Source organism: Cibotium barometz, chromosome 64 (assembly GCF_041138505.1).
Source record: "Cibotium barometz isolate CiBa-2024 chromosome 64, ASM4113850v1, whole genome shotgun sequence".
NCBI classification, from domain to species: Eukaryota; Viridiplantae; Streptophyta; class Polypodiopsida; order Cyatheales; family Cibotiaceae; genus Cibotium; species Cibotium barometz.
The window spans coordinates 22055654-22072020 of record NC_141109.1 but is presented as its reverse complement, the minus strand read 5'-3'; the positions used below and the strand labels follow the sequence as shown (position 1 = coordinate 22072020).

Genomic DNA, 16367 nt, shown 5'->3' with positions numbered 1-16367 from the left:
TCATACCTTGCCCTCAATGGCACCAGAAATTTCAACACCCCCCTCGGTGCCATGATGTATAGGCTACTTTGCAAGGTGGTTGGATGTGAATTATAAAAGATCTATCACTTCCCCTTCGTGTACGACATGCTACTCAAGGTGGTCAAGTGTGGTAATACAAGATGTCATCACCCCCCCTAGGTGCATAAATTTCTACTCTCAGGTGGTCAAGTGTGATAAGAAAACATAATACAAAGGACTAGGTCTACTCATCGGTGACCTTTTTACAATCATGGGCTTAGGTGGTGAGGCTTGTCGATGTAGCTTTGGTTTAGAAGAGATGCTCGTCGAGGATCTTCTCTTTGCTTGATGAAGCCTCCATGTAGTTGGCCTGTTGGTTCTTTAGTCTGCATTCTTCTTCCTTATTACACCTAAGCTTGTTACAGTGTCCACCTTTGGGCTTATTTTTGAGCTTGTATTCGCTTTTGAAGTGCCCTTTCCTTCCCCATGGTGGTAGCATTCTTTTATACCCTTGTTGGTGTAGAATGCATATTCCATTCTTTAATTGCTTCTCTTCTTCAAGTAGTGATGAAATACAACACTGAAATGTTGGTTTAGGTAAATTCTTTAGAGTGGTCACTAGTGCACCATATTCCTCTGGCATTCTTTTTATAAGTATGGAAAGTGTATCCTTTTCACCTATCTTTGCATCCAATGGCATCCAGCTAGGTTATGATAGTTTTCATTTTGCTTATAAATTGTGCTTGTGACTCATGAAATTTCATCTTCAAACAATTAAATTCTATTTTCAAATGAATTTCCTAATTTTTGGCCATGGAACCAAATATTAAACTTAACTCACCCCATGCTTGTTTAGCTGTGGTTTTGGAATCAATGTGATGAATAAGATTAGTGCCCAAGTGCAATCCAACTAATGACAAAGCATGTTTATCTTTTTCAGTCCAATCCTCAGTGGGATTAGTAGGTCCATTCTCCTTAATTAATTTCCATTCTCGTTAGATAATTTCCATAACTTCTTGTACATGAGAAGATAATTCATTTGTGTGGCCTAGGTGTGAAATCCTTCCCCATAGAACTTCTCAATGTTTGTGATAGTGCCTAATGCCATTGCAAAGGTCTTGACTCTCAACACTGTCCAATTGCTTACAAGAATTGGCGTGATTTTCAAGCTTACGAAGTTGAAATAATGCAAGTGATTTGAAATAATTAGAGTGCAATGAACTAAAATTGGAGAGGCTTACAATAATGTAGGATTTAAAATCTTCAATCTTGGCTCTAGTTTATAGCTTAAATTTAATTAATTAATCACTAATGATATTGATTAATAAAATCTAAAACTTACTGTAAAACTACACCTTGATATCTCCTACGCCTGGAATGAATCATATTGCACTCAAATTTTATGGGCTCGTAGAGCACAATGTTCTCTATAACTTATTAGAATAGAGTTTTACCAAATTTTGCACCGTTTTTTGAGAACCAAGGCTTTTTTGAGGCGCCTATTTTCAGCAACCATTCTTAAGCTTATTACTCAATAAATATGAGAAATTAGTGGCTATAAATCTTTTTTGAGGCGCCTATTTTTAGCAGCCATTCTTAAGCTTATTACTCACTAAATATGAGAAATTAGTGGCTATAAATCTATGAGGAGCTTAGCAATGAAGTGTATTTGTTGCTTCTAAGAGGATGTGAGCAATGGTTAAGAGAAGGAGAAATATAAAGCTCCATAAATTTAAGCCACTAGTAGAGTGAATGGATAAGATGAGATTAGTAATGGGATTAGTGATGAAAATACAACTTAGAAAAAGCTAATGGGAAGTGGGAGGATAAAGTTGGAGAAGCTTAAGGGGAAAGGGGAGGCTCTGATACTATGTCAAAATATTGCACATCAATCCTTAAGCATACATAGCTATGGTGTGCTTAATCCTAATCATTATGATTAAAGAATACTAATCCTATGGTGGTGGGTGTAGCCTAATTAACAACATAATGGTAATCCTAATGACTTAATCAAGCTTGAATCAAGCACAATTAGGTTACAAGATGGAAACTTGTACTGATAGAGATGCTTGTATTCATTGCTTGAAAATGCCTCTTTTTATATGAGGAGGTACACCTCTTATAAATGTGCTTATGTGGAATAATATCCAAGTCTGATGTGGCTGCATTCTCCTTATCATTGTCCTCTACCCATACCTTGATCTTAATGGCACCATAAATTTCAACATTCTACTCATGAAAAGAAAGATCAGTCAATGGGACTTTGCATTGATTATCACACCCTCAACAAACTCACTATCAAGAATAAATATCCTCTTCCTTGGATTGATAAATTATTTCATTAGCTGCTTCATGCCAAAGTATTTCCAAGATTGATATAAAGTCTAGATATCATCAGATCCGGACTCATGAAGGGATGAGCACAAGACTATATTATGGACATCATGAGCTTTTGGTTATGTCTTTTGGGTCAACCAATCGACAACTTTTATGACTCTCATGATGAATGATCTTTTTCGACCATTTTTGGACAAGTTTGTGATTATTAATTTTGACAATATTCATGAAGTTTTTTTTAATATTGCACAATAATGCACTTTTTATCAATCCATAGAAAAGTGATTTCTTCAAAAGATCGTTGGAATACCATGGCAATCGTTTAGTTGATGATGTTTTCATTGATCCTAAGAAGATATAAGTTATAAAGAATTGGACACCACAAAATATTCATAATGTCAAATCTTTCTTAGGTCTCACCAATTTTATTATATAAAGGTTTATAAGTTTTCGGAGACGTAACACCTTTGACAGAGGATTGGCCCCAACACCATAGAATATTCATGACATCAAATCTTTCTTAGGTTTCACCAATTTTTATCATATGAAGGTTTATAAGTTTTTGAAGATTGTAGCATCTTTGACAAAGGTTTTAAAGTCAGCACCTGCTTTTTGATGGACGGGTGATGCTTCTCATGCCTTTGACAAGCTAAAGGTCCCTAATAATGACAATCGTGTAGAACCCAATCTTCCTTTTTAAAGTTATGACAGACACTTCTCAAATTGTAATTGTTGGCACACATCTCATGCGCAACAAGATTGAGCCATCGCCTTCAATGGTCATAAGCATTCATCACTTCAAACACATTATCCAATATATGATAAGGAGTTCTTGGCAATTGTTCATGCTTATATCGGGCCTAGAAACATTATCTTTTAGGAGCTGATTTTGTTGTCAAGACAGATCATCATTCCTTGAAGTATATTTTTACTTAACCAGTTATATGGCTTTTGAATATGTTCTTGGTGTTTCTAATGTGGTTGTTGATACTCTTAGCAAAATGCTACAAGCCTTAACAATGATGATTTCTACAGTTCAAATTGACATTCCAACTACTTTTATAAATCAATATGTAGACGATTGAGACTTTGTAAATGCTTTTCGAGTGATCACAACTACGCAGCCTAGTCCTTCCGATTCAAAGATTTATGTAGCTCATTCTCTCATCGATGGATTACTTTATTATGAGGATTACATTTGTGTCCCACGTAGCACAAGTATGCGTAAACTTTTAGTAAAAGAACATCATGACGTTCCTTATGCAGCTCATCTTGGTATCAACAAGACTTATCGATTGCTAATAGCTTTCTATTATTGGCCTTTAATGTGTCTTTCTTGTCAACAAACAAAAGTCAGAACAAGTTCCAGTTGGTCTTCTTCAGTCGCTTTTTGTACCAAATGAATGTTGGAAAATTATCAGTATGGATTTCGTTATACATTTACCTCGTTCTTCGAAAAGTAATACATAGATAATGGTGGTGGTTGTTAGATTTCCCAAAATGGCACATTTTATACCATGCAAGAAGACAGCTCAAGCTTTGGATATTGGTTCATTATTTCTTCATTATATTTTCAAGATACATGGATTGCCAAAGTCCATTATTTTAGATCGAGGTCCTAAATTTACATGACATTTTTGGACTTCAATTTTCAAGTCACTTGGCACAAATTTGTTATTCAGTTTAACATATCATCCTACAAATAGATGGATAAACTGAAAAGGTTAATAAAATTCTTGAGGAGATGCTAAGACATTATATTCGGTCTCACTTAGCATCTTGGGAAGATTATTTACCATTGATGAAATTTGCATACAATAATTCTCATTACACAACAATTGGTATGAGTCCTTTTTAAGCCACTTATGGTCATACACTATTACATGCACGAAAACTTGTACTACTAATCCACAGCCTTAAGCTTGATTAAGAATAATATGCTGACTAAACATGATGAAGATAGAGGAGAGAGATAGTTGGTGTCAGGGTTTTCTTTATTATATGGTACAAAAAGGGGATTGCATGTCTATACACGATCTGGGCCCTTGATTTACTCCAAAAGGGGTGACCTCTGGCCCCTTCTACATGCTAGATGCTGACTTCTACTTTTGAATATGCTGAATGTTCTGAATGAGGACTCCAATGATGACTTTATGCTTTTATATATGCTGAAGGAGCTGGTCAGCTAGCTATTGTTGCTATTATCGGCCAACTTTATTATTCATAAAACATTGATTATATTGCTTTGTTGACTTTATTGCTATCTCATGTGCTGGCTTTCATAGTAAAGCTAGCCAGCTAGCTATTAGAGTATCTTGCTGGCTGCTTTCGACTGTTGCCTACTAAGAGCCTATAGGGCTAGCGACGACGATTGGATCCCTAGACCATCCATGATGATAATGATGATGATGATGATGATAATGGTAATGATGTTGATTTTGAGGATGATGATGATGACAATGATATTAAGGATGATGATGAGGCTCTAAATGTTATCCTAATCAAGGATTATGTAGTTTATGCTGAAGATTTTGCCATGGCACAGGTGTGTACATGACATCCCCTACTGATGCTCTAACTATTGTCCTAATCGGGGATTATGATGTTCATGCTGAATATTTAGCCATGGCATGGGTGTGCACATGACCTCTCCTCCTGCTAAACTTGATGATGGGGTGGCACTATCATCCTTCCTCGAACTACTGACTTTGACTTTCTACTTTTGACTTTAACACTGACTTTGAGACTTTTTCCGAACATCTTCCAGTTTCAATCTCCACTTCTAAGTCTTGTTGAAGAACCAAACATCTGTTCCATTGCTATCCCCATGCTTGCTATACCTTTTCCTTTTAACAGAGCGGTGGGTCACCTGTCGAAACTGATCATGCCTGTTGTTAGGTCTTTGGAATTGATATGAGAGCTTAATGATATACTGGTTCTACGTACATACCCTTAGGGAATGCTTTCCTCCAGCTTTGCTTATTGTTTCGGACCACTCCATATGCTATCCTGATTGTATTCTTCTAATGGGACTTGCTTAGTGGCTTGAGCCTGAATGCTCTCATACCAATATTGCATGCATGGAAGCCTTGTTGTACTAATCCATAGCCCTAAGCCTAATTAAGAACAATATGTTGATTAAACATGATTAAGACAGAGGAGAGAGATAGTTGGTGTTAGGGTGTTCTTTATTATATGGTACAAAAAGGTGACTGCATGTCTGTATATGATCTAGGCCCTTGGTCTACTCCCAAAGGGGTGACCTTTGGCCCCTTCTACATGCTAGATGTTAACTTCTACTTTTGAATATGCTAAATGCCCTGAATGAGGAATACAATGATGACTTTATGCTTTTATATATCTTGAAGATGCTGGTCGACTAGCTTTGGATAAATATTATTCATAAAATATTGATTATGCTATTGTGTTGACTTTATGGTTGTCGCATGTGCTGGCCTTCACATTGAAGCTAGCCGAATGGTTGCTAGGTTACCTTGCTGGTTGTGGACTACTGCCTAAGAGCGTATATGGCTGTGACTGGATCATTCTAGACCCTGCATGATGTTGGTGCTGGGTGATGGTGATGGTGATGACGAGATGATGATGGTGATGACGATGATGATGGTAATGATGTTGATGTTGAGAATGATGATGATGATGATATTAAGGATAATGACGATAATCTAAATGCTACCTTGATTGTAGAGTTCATGAACAATCTCAACAAGTAGCTCTAATAATATTGCCAGCATGATGAATTTCAAAGAAGGTGATATGATTCTTTTGTTCGTTGCTCCTCATCGATATAAAACAATCAAATCACATTTTTCGAACTTACACCCACGTTACTATGGTCCTTTTCGAATTATTAAGAAGAATTTTCCTTTGAGTTGTAAGTTGGATTTACCACCTTCATGGAGAAAAATTCATCCAACTTTTCACATATCATGGATCAAGAAGTTTGTTCAAGGAGATTTTATTGTACCAGACGTTTCAAATTATGTTTGAGAGATTGAAGATGAACAAATGATTTCGATTCCATAGAAAATTCTTGATGTTTGATAGAAAGAAACTCGACATAAGATTATTATAGAATTTTTGGTACAATGGAAACATTTAGAAAATTTAGATTCAACTTGGCAAAGTGATGAAGATCTATAACAGTTTACGAAATTACTTCAAGAGTTCTTTACTTAACAACTGATTGGAACTTATTTTAAGTGGAAGAGAATGTCACAATTGTCACTAAATCTCTCTAATTATTCTTAATTAGTATTTAATCATTGAAAGGACACTAGTGAAGGGTCACACAATGTCACATGTGTCATCACCAAAGGACACATCTATTGATCAAAGGACACATCTCTATGTCCAAAAGACATTACTTTTAATTCAAGAGTCATACCCTTACACTAAGGAATGTGCCTCTTCATTTGTAATTTTGCGGGGTCTATTTAAGAGAGTACCCTATCTTAATGCAAATAACATAGCTTTCTGCTCTAAGTATATTTACTTTCAATGTTACGTCTCTAATCATGCCTTATAAATTACTAATAGACCAAGAAGTTCTCACACAAACATCCTCATACATCATGTGGACTTTGACAAATCAGCCAAGGAGGTATTAGATAATATTTTTGGTAACAACAAGATTAACAATTCAATGGTTTTTCTCAAGCAAAAAATTCTAAATATGAAAACGAATGAGAGTAACACCCTAGGAGACCATTTGAGAAACATAACCTCTGTTCTTCAACAACTTCCTAGCCTAAAAGTAAACGTCGATGAAGATGACATGAAAATGGTTCTTCTATCTAGTATAGAAGAGGTTTTAATTTTTTTTGAAACTCTAATTGTACTAAGCGTGCCATGAGAAATGGCCTTTAATGAGATGGTTGCAGTCCTCATAGTTCAAGACCACCACACCAAAGACCAAGGTGAAGCTGTACTTGAATCATACCGAGCCATGCTCTCAAAGTTCAAAGGTATGAAGAAAGATCAGACATTCAAGTTCAATTTCTGCAAGAAGTTTGGACACACTGAAGACAGGTGCTTCAAAAGGATGGAACTTCGTGACCAATTCTAGTAATCACAAAGAATAGACTACCAAAACTAAACTAGTTTTTCCTGACCGAACTCACTGAGAATCTAGTTGGACAATCAGATTGAATAAGGGGTAGATTACCCTATTGAGAGATCAAGGATCGTCATTATGAAACTAGGAATTATGGAAAAAGGGTTTTTGGAACCAATCTCAAATTGGAATTTTACTTGCATTGGAACCTCTGTTTTTTTTTTCAAAAGACTGTTTTACGCCAGAATGCGGGAGGAAGCATTTGGCTTATGTTTTTCTAAGAGGAGGTTCGTTGGAACAGCTGGCGGGGAGTTGTCAAGGGACGTCACTTGCGGCGGCAAAGCCTGCCAATGTGATGTGATATTGAAAGAGATGTGATGTGTCATAAATATATGTGGATGTGAATGATGGATATGAATGAATGTGTGTGATGGATATGAATGAATGTGAATATGATGGATATGAATGAATGTGAAGTGATGGGATGTGAATCGGGATAGATGTGAATGAATGAGATGTGAGGTAAAATGAATGAGATGTGATGTGAGTGAATGTGATGTGGTCTGAATGGATGAGATGTGAATGAATGTGATGTGATGAGATGTGGATATGGGTAGATGCGAGTGGATGAGATCTGCGGGTTGACCCCTTGTACATGCCAGTTAAGAGAAGATGGACTCCGCTGGAGTTTCAAAAGGCCAAATGGCGCAACTCCCATTTCTGCTACAACTTTTCGATCTTCTTGCCAGCAACCTTTCCAGACATACGGGAGCAAAGGAAGAAAATGCTTGGATAAAGGCACCCTCATTCTTTTGTATTCTCATCTATGAACTAGACCATGCCAGTATTACTCTAAAATAAGCATATTTTCTATTATCCTCTAAAAATCCTCTACAATTTGGAGAGATTGGAGCTTCTCTCTCTCTTCAACCTTCTTTGGAGCTTTCCTCAACATACTAACCAATTGATTGGTTGGGGGCCTCTTCTAACCTCTTCTATAAAGAGTTCCAATAATCAATTTGTAAGGTTATGTTTCTTTAGCAAAAATCTATTTTGCCTCTACTTTGGGAAGCTTTGGAGCTTCACAAATCTCCATCCTCTACATTTGTGAAGCTCCAAAGCTTCCCAAAGTAGAGGCAAAATCGAGGGATAATAGCAGGGTTATAACACATGTATCTCTTTTGCTCAAGGGAATACCCAATAAACACACATTTTTCAGCTTTTGAATCTAGCTTAGTTCTGAGCTCATGTGGCACATTCACATATGCAATGCATCCAAAGACTTTCAGATGAGACAAATCAGGTTTTCTGCCGTAGTTTTGACTAGGGAGGGATTAGTGCTTAGTCTATTTTCAGATTAGCGTTTTTACACAATTTTTTTATTTTGATTTTTTCATGTTGAGAGTATTAGCAATGAGATTAATGCTTAATCATTTTTGAGTTTATACTAATCACCATTTTCAAAAACCTTAATTTATATAATTTTTTGATAATCTTCTTGATTAGTGTTTCTTGAATTTCCACATTTCTTGATTTTCTTGAAATCTTTCAAGATTAGAGGTTCTTTCACTAAACCTACTAGTCTTTCTCTATCGTTGCTTAGATTTTTATGATTATATGCATTTTTTGGGAGAGATTTGAGGTTTTATGAAGGTTTTGGTGAAATTTTCATTAAGAAAGTGGTGCAGATTCTAGACGTGTTGCTGAAATTGTTCAAACATTGTTGTGTAGAGTTCAAATCTATTACAAATTGATTGGTGCAAAAATTTACAAATCATGGTGCAAAATTTTCAAAGTTTGTAAAGATTATTATGTAGAATCAAATCTTTGTGATAGTGAGTGATTCTTGATCCAACCTTTCATTAATATTGGTTATGTCTTGCAAGAATCTGGTTTCTTTAAGAGAAATTGTTATGAACTTCAAGAAAACAATGGATATTGTTAAAAATTTATGTAAGAAAGCAAGATTATTAAAACTTGGTGACAATAGTGTAAGATTATGCCAATAGTTTGCTAATTAAGTACCATTAATACAGTTTCTTGATCAAGAAAATGACTAACAATAAATATTAGTTCTAATCTTGTGAGTAAATAATCTTGGTGAAACTTGACAAATCAAAAGAAATTTGGACAGTTTATATATCAAGAAAGTAATTTACAATAATGTGGCAAGTGGAATTATTGACTCAATCAATGTAGTTAATTAGCTTTGACACTTGAGGAGACCTTTAAGTGGAATTATTGACTCAATCAATGTAGTTAGTCAGCAATTTTGTAAGTGTTGGTGATTAAGAACAGTTAGAACAACATTTTAATCAAAGATTAATTGACATCTTGGTGCATTAATCAAGAAGAGGATCAACATTACCTCGACAAGCAATGATATATTATCAGCCATAAATTTTCTATGTAGCATTGAATTTCTAGGAAAGATATCTTATAGCTTCCTTTCTAAGGGGTTAGATCAAGGGTTGGCTACTACTGAAGCTTTTGAGTCTAGCCTAGAGAGCTCTTAGAGCTCTAGCTCAACAAAGAAGGTTTGACATCATAGAGCTTTAAGCTCTCATCTCTACAAAGCATTATCGTGCACAAGACAAGTGAACAGTTTACTTAACACAAGCACAAGCACAATCACAAGTAGAAGGAGAAACATACAAGCTCGTATGGATCAAATGAAGGTTTCTCCCCACTTTAGAGAAAAAAAATACAGTTTCTTAGCCTGATCCAACGCTCATGTGATGAGATCAATGATGATACAGTGGCTACCACTCTTGCCTTAATAGAGCAACATCACACCTTTTAAAATAAAGATTAGCCAGATCCCAACAAGACCAAGGCCAATATCAAGTAAGCACATGTCCATGATTTTTGAACCAGAAGCTTCATTCCCTAGATAGTGAGACATCCCTAAACTACATCCGTCATAAGGAGGTGATTCAGTCTCTCTAGTTGGACACACATTACAACTATTTCTCTAGCTTCCTCTCCTCCATAGTCTCCTCAAGTGTCAAAGAAGCGAGGTTTGCAGCATGAGAGAGAGGGAGGTTAGACACCACAAATTTAAACCGCCAGAGCCACACCATAGCTTCAACCCGTCAGAGCAAAGTGTAAGCAGCTTGGGTTTTAGCATCATTGAGATCAAAGAACTTTTAGCACACGAGTGGATGTCTCTCTTGAGAATTGGATCACTTTGTCTTGCAATTACCTTCATCGAATGATATCTACTTGGAGCCAGGGTTTTCATGTCATCTCCTACATGGGAAAAGCACACGAGAATATACTGAATGATGTTGGGGTTCCTTGATCAAAGTATAGATACTTTGATTCTAAGATTGTTGGATTAGATTTTAATGGAATGATACTGACATCATTAAGGATGCTCCAAGGGAGTCAATTATACCGCTACATGGTTGTGCACACAACCCCACAAGCATCGACCCAACTCCAGGGTAGTGGGAAAATCTATGGCAAGGGGAGAGCCCCCCAAATTGCCACAATCGTTTTTATAAAAACATTGGATTAGGGTTCAAAATCCCTAAAGAAGCCATTGAAGGTACCTATATTGACAAGAAATGCCCTTTCACCGCCGGTAACGTTTCTATCAAGGGCCACATTTTGACTAGGACCATCAACCATGGGAGCTCCTCAAGAAGGCTTTTACTACCATGTAGTGTGCGTGCCTTGGCCTTTTGGGCTCTATGTGCTCTATCATAGCTGCAGCAAAAAGGAGAAGTGGCTTTAGAGCAGTGAGATATTATTATTGCTCGTGTTATACAACAAGAGAGAACGTCTCCAACTATCATGAGAGATGTCGAGGAGGAATGAGGACTCCTTGACATCATCCACGGTAGTTAGCTGGTCATTTGTTTCCGCGTATAGCTTCATCACCTTTGTTTGTTTAAGGCTTAACTAATGCGGCGCGCAAAAAATCAAAGCCAAGTTGTCCATCCAATCTTAAAAGTTGCAAAGATCTCGTGATCGAGCATCATCGCCTTCTTCATGCTCAACTCAGCCATTAGCATCCAACAGGGCGAGCGGTTCATCGCTCGTCCTCAGGGTTCAATGCAGATCATCAAAAAAGGAAGCTTCATCATCAAGGCTCCGTGCATCTTCGACAAACAGAGTTAAGAAAAAAACAATAACAACAAAAAAAAAAACAACACATTGGGGATCATCACCTCTCAAAGGCTCACCACAAGCACAACAGAGATTTTAAAAAAAAGAAGGAAGTGACTGCCGCCAGCAGCGTGGAAGAGAAGTAAAAAAAACTTTCTTGGTTTGAGGTTAAAAAAAATCGGCGCTCATTTGGATTAAGGCCTTAGGGTTTTTCTATTGCCCTTTTTCACACCTACATTCCACCCTTTATGGGGCGTACAATGTGTGAAATGGAATTCAATTAAATAATTGGATTAACATTAGTGTTGAAGGTTTTCTAAAACCTTAGTTTGAATTTGATTTATATGAGAGAGGGAGTTGAACGGTTATTGAATCTTCATTGTATGCCTTTTTGCAAATCGTCTCTTGTCTGCAAATCGGTCTCTCATCTGCCTCACCTACTTTGCTCTGATGGTGGCGAATTACTGATCAGCCTACAACCGCGTGGAAGGTTGACATAAAGTCGCTTGTTGACCGAGCGTGGAAAGGTCACGAAGGCGACAGATATCTTTCACTCATGGTTTTATTATTAACCCATTTGTCCACACTTTTCTTGTCTAGCCTTTACAGCCACACTTCAACTTGAGTCTATTCACATGCCTTGTGTGTCGCATGCATGGGTACAGTTTTCGGGTTGTTCACACGCCTTGTTTTGTGAGGTGTAATTCACACACTAAGTGTTTGTGAAGTGTGTTCACACACACACACACATTGGTTGGTGTTTTTTTTTCACATGCCTTGTTTCTGTATGGGGTGTTCACATGCTTTTGGATTTGTTTGGGCTTGTTTATGCTCATTGGAGCATTGTTGGCCTTGTTCGCACAATTTTGTGCATTGTGCGCTTGTTTACATGCCTTGGGTTTTTCTTGGTGATTGTTCATATACGGTGTGAGTTTTGTGCATTGCTAGACCTATTCACATGACTAGCGCATTGTGGACACACCTTGGTTTTTTTTGGAACTTGTTTACTCGTATCCAACATCATTATATTACCATCTCAGATCTTGATCTTAGAAGGTTCGCTTATGCATTGACTTCATGGCTTTGTGATTGATGTTTTGAGTTACCATTTTGTGTCATGATTCACATATGTTTCGTCGATTGCATAGATACTTTTGGTACTTCGAGGATTAGACCTCTATACCCTCATTTGTAGACTTCATGCTATAATGAGACGACATACTCATGCTATTGTTAGATGTTCAAGCTTGCAGGTTTGTTGCCGAGTTATTTGAGGCGTTATTTTGATGAGAAGGATACATGGTCCATACAGTCCGCATTTAGTAACTGCATCGACTTGTTACTTGGTTACCTCGACACACAAATGGTTTGGCATTTTTTGCATGGGACGAGGAGTCCTTTGGTGACTTGTATGAGTCCCGCACTCTTGAGCTGCCATGATTATCTTCTTGATGGTGTAGATTACATCAACACGGATCTAGATGATGATGATGTATCTTATACTCATACACATGATGATGTATTGTCCACACACACATGATACTGATGTATCACATTCACGTGCACATGATGATACATGTGTACATGATGATAGTGATATATATGCACATGATGACATGGACGCATATGCACATGATGTGTGTGAGCTAGATCATGTGGGCATGATCTCGAGGGCATGGATGGTATCAAGTACATCGAGCATCGTGTATGATGATATGTTTAGTATGTCTACCTACTTCTATAGAGATCATAGTGAGGACCGATTAGAGGATCTTGAGTATTCATCTATTGCACACAAGGTTAGAGATACTCCATAGGATACCCATGAGCATACGATGGATCGTGAGGAGCTTAGGTCTAAGGTTTTTATATTACATGTGTTGGGCTACTCTTCTATAGAGTTCACATGTGTGGATATCTACGGTTTAAACTTCCTAGCTTTCATAATGTACATGGCAGCATTCATTTGTATATAGTTCATCACTTTTGGTCATACTAGAGATTATCTTGAGAGCCTTGTGCTTATTGATCCTGCAAAGACTAACGCACGTAGGCGACGCATCACCATCGAGCTCCACAAACACCCCCAATGGGCACTGCAGCATCCCTCCACCGGGCTCCCATCTCTCGATGAGTTGCCTCCCAAAACACCGGCCGGAGGAGATGATTATGACAAGGTGTCACTCTAGCCTATATATGGCTCTTCAACTTTCCATGCTTCCACTTATGGGATAATCAAAGGCACCTTCTAGCCATGGATCACGCACTCGAAATCGCCAACGTTCCAACACCCTCCCTCGATTTGAGCTCCACAAGCCACCGAGACGCGAGGGGGTCGCCCAGGACCACACACGCCTTAGCCTCCCACGAGACCACACGCTCGGCCTCTGATACCATGTCAAAATGCACAGCGAAAGACTAATTTTCGCTTTGGATGTGATTTTTGGCTTTCTATATGTGTCTATTTTGTGCTTCTTTCTCACAAAGTTGATGCATCTATTTTGTGCTTCTTTCTCACAAAGTTGATGCATCTCCCTTGAGATTAGTGCGATCCTAACTACCATGGGGGAATACACCCCAACCTAACCTATACGTTGTTCATACCCCCACCCTATATGTGTCTATTTTGTGCTTCTTTCTCACAAGGTTGATGCATCTCCCTTGACATTAGTGGAATCCTAACTACCATGGGGAATACACCCCAACCTAACCTATCAGTTGTTCATACCGCCATATCCGCAAAAGGGAGAGTTTAATTCAATTTCATCCTGTCCACACGTTTACAACGTTACTTTTGTTCCATCAAAAACATAGCTGATGGAAAGGTGAGGCCGTGGCCCGTTGGGATTAGCACCCCATTTTCGTTTGGGGTACCGGTGTCCACCCACGTCTGAAAAGGCTACTGGCTACTATGGCCACGTCATTGGTCGTGACAGAGAGTTATGAGAAGTGCCTGCAGGAAAAAGGACAAACTCAAATCCAGGACTCCAGAGTCCAGATAATTAAACTTTTGATTAAACTAGCGGAAAACACAAAGTCAGAGGCTCACTTTTAAGCTTTTGGCCGAGCTGGTTGCTTCTGCAGTGCTGCACTGCCATTTTGTTGCAGTTGGCCGGCGAAAATGCTCGTAGTGATGACGATCTCGGTGTTCCGCTCTGGGCATCTGGCTATGGCGAACCTCTGCTTCTTCTAAGACTTTCCGTTAGCTCCTGCCCCTTTCTACTATGGACAGCTTTTCCTTGCAATCGGAGGAGGATTCCGAATGTCTATCAATTGATTACCCTTCTGTGAAAGCGTCAGAGGTGGATGGCTTGCAGAGAAACGGCGATGACTTCCACGAGCTTGCAGAAGGGGAAGAAGTCTTGGCAGCAGCAGCATCAGCATCAGAGGAAAGGAGCAAAGCTGGAGGAGGGGGAAAGGTTGCTTCTGCAAAGGATGCTTCTTCTGTGAGATCCGTCTCCAAACCTGCTGCTACAGCTGCCCGAGCGTCTTCCATAACGAAAGCGCCGGGCAGCCTCAGGCAGTCGCAGCCACGGTCTACTGCACCGGGTCTCAGACGCTCCCCTTCACCTTCGACGGGGGCGAGCAATATCCGAAGAGTAGGTGACAATGCACCTAGAAGTGCCAGCGCTGCCCGGAGTTCTAAAATCCCTTCCTACAGATCCGCCTCCCCCATCTCCCAAAGCAAAGCATCCGAGCTCCACAACTTATCCCGAGATAGAAACAGTAACCCAACCTCTAACTTTAACCCCAATCCCAGCCCTAAACCGAACCTTAAACCTAACACTAATCCTAACCTTAACTCTAACCCTAACCCTAAAACTGTCTCCAAAATGCCGCCCGCCCCCAATCGTAGCAGTCAACCAAATTTTAGGTCTCCCATTGGGACAGTTAAGCAATCTCCGAAGCCATCTGATCGCCCCCCCTCCCCAGCAGGTAAGGAAAGGGCCCAGAAGAAGCTTGCTCTTGAGGCAAGTGTGAAGTCAACGACTGCTGCTAAAAAGGACAGTCCCAAGTTATCAGCTGGTGTGGAGTTAATCTCAGGTGGCCCTGTTTCTAGGCGGCATTCTGCATCATCCCCACCAGTTCAGTGGATCCCGTCAACCCCTGGCCGAAGGAAGTCTGATCCCAGGTCACTTCAGCAGGTGGATTCGAAAGCAGGAGAAGATGTGGTATGCTCGCCCCTTCACCAACATATTTTATGTTGTATTAGTAGGCAGCTACCAAGCCTTGCATACTTTTTACTGTCCAGAGTTTTCATTGTGTGACCGCATATGAGGGCTTGCAAATACCAAAGCAGTTCTCCTACCATAACTATACCAAGTAGTTTTGAATTCCAAGATAACTGAATAACGAGCTTGAGGATTTCATGATGTGCATACACCTCTGGACTCCCATATGCTCGTACTTTGTGCTTACGACTCAAATGTGCACAGAAACAAGGGTGCTAATGTTGACTCAATGCAAACACCAGGAGCTGGTTGCCACATTCCTTTCCACATTTTTGACAAAAAATGTGCACAGAAACAAGGGTGCTAAAGTTGACTCAATGCAAACACTAGGAGCTGGTTGGTGCCACATTCCTTTCCACATTTTTGACAAAAAATCAGTAATGATGAACATGAAAAGAATGGAACAAACACATGAACAAGCGGAGGAAGTAAAGCTTAATGTAATGTATTCTTGCTATTAAAGTGAAAGCTCCTTGCGGGAAGAAGACATGGTTGTTACAACCATTACCTATTGGCGAAGGACCTTTTCAATGTTGAGATGTTAAGCTGAACACGAGCTGACACTCATGATGTGTCTGTGTGACCATTCGACCTTTACACCACTGGCG

General features: G+C 39.0%; 1 protein-coding gene across 2 annotated transcripts in view; it reads left to right on the top strand.

Moving 5' to 3' along the window:
- The first annotated feature begins 14535 nt into the window (after positions 1-14535).
- LOC147603415 (187-kDa microtubule-associated protein AIR9-like) overlaps positions 14536-16367 on the top strand; it is a 110278-nt gene continuing 108446 nt past the window's right edge. Inside the window, exon 1 of one of the 2 annotated variants that reach the window (XM_086796528.1) lies at positions 14536-15699. In XM_086796528.1, coding sequence (XP_086652654.1) covers positions 14752-15699 — 948 coding nt within the window. In that variant the 5' untranslated portion in view covers positions 14536-14751. The remainder of the gene's footprint in view (positions 15700-16367) is intronic. The other variant, XM_086796527.1, reaches the window with a different exon arrangement.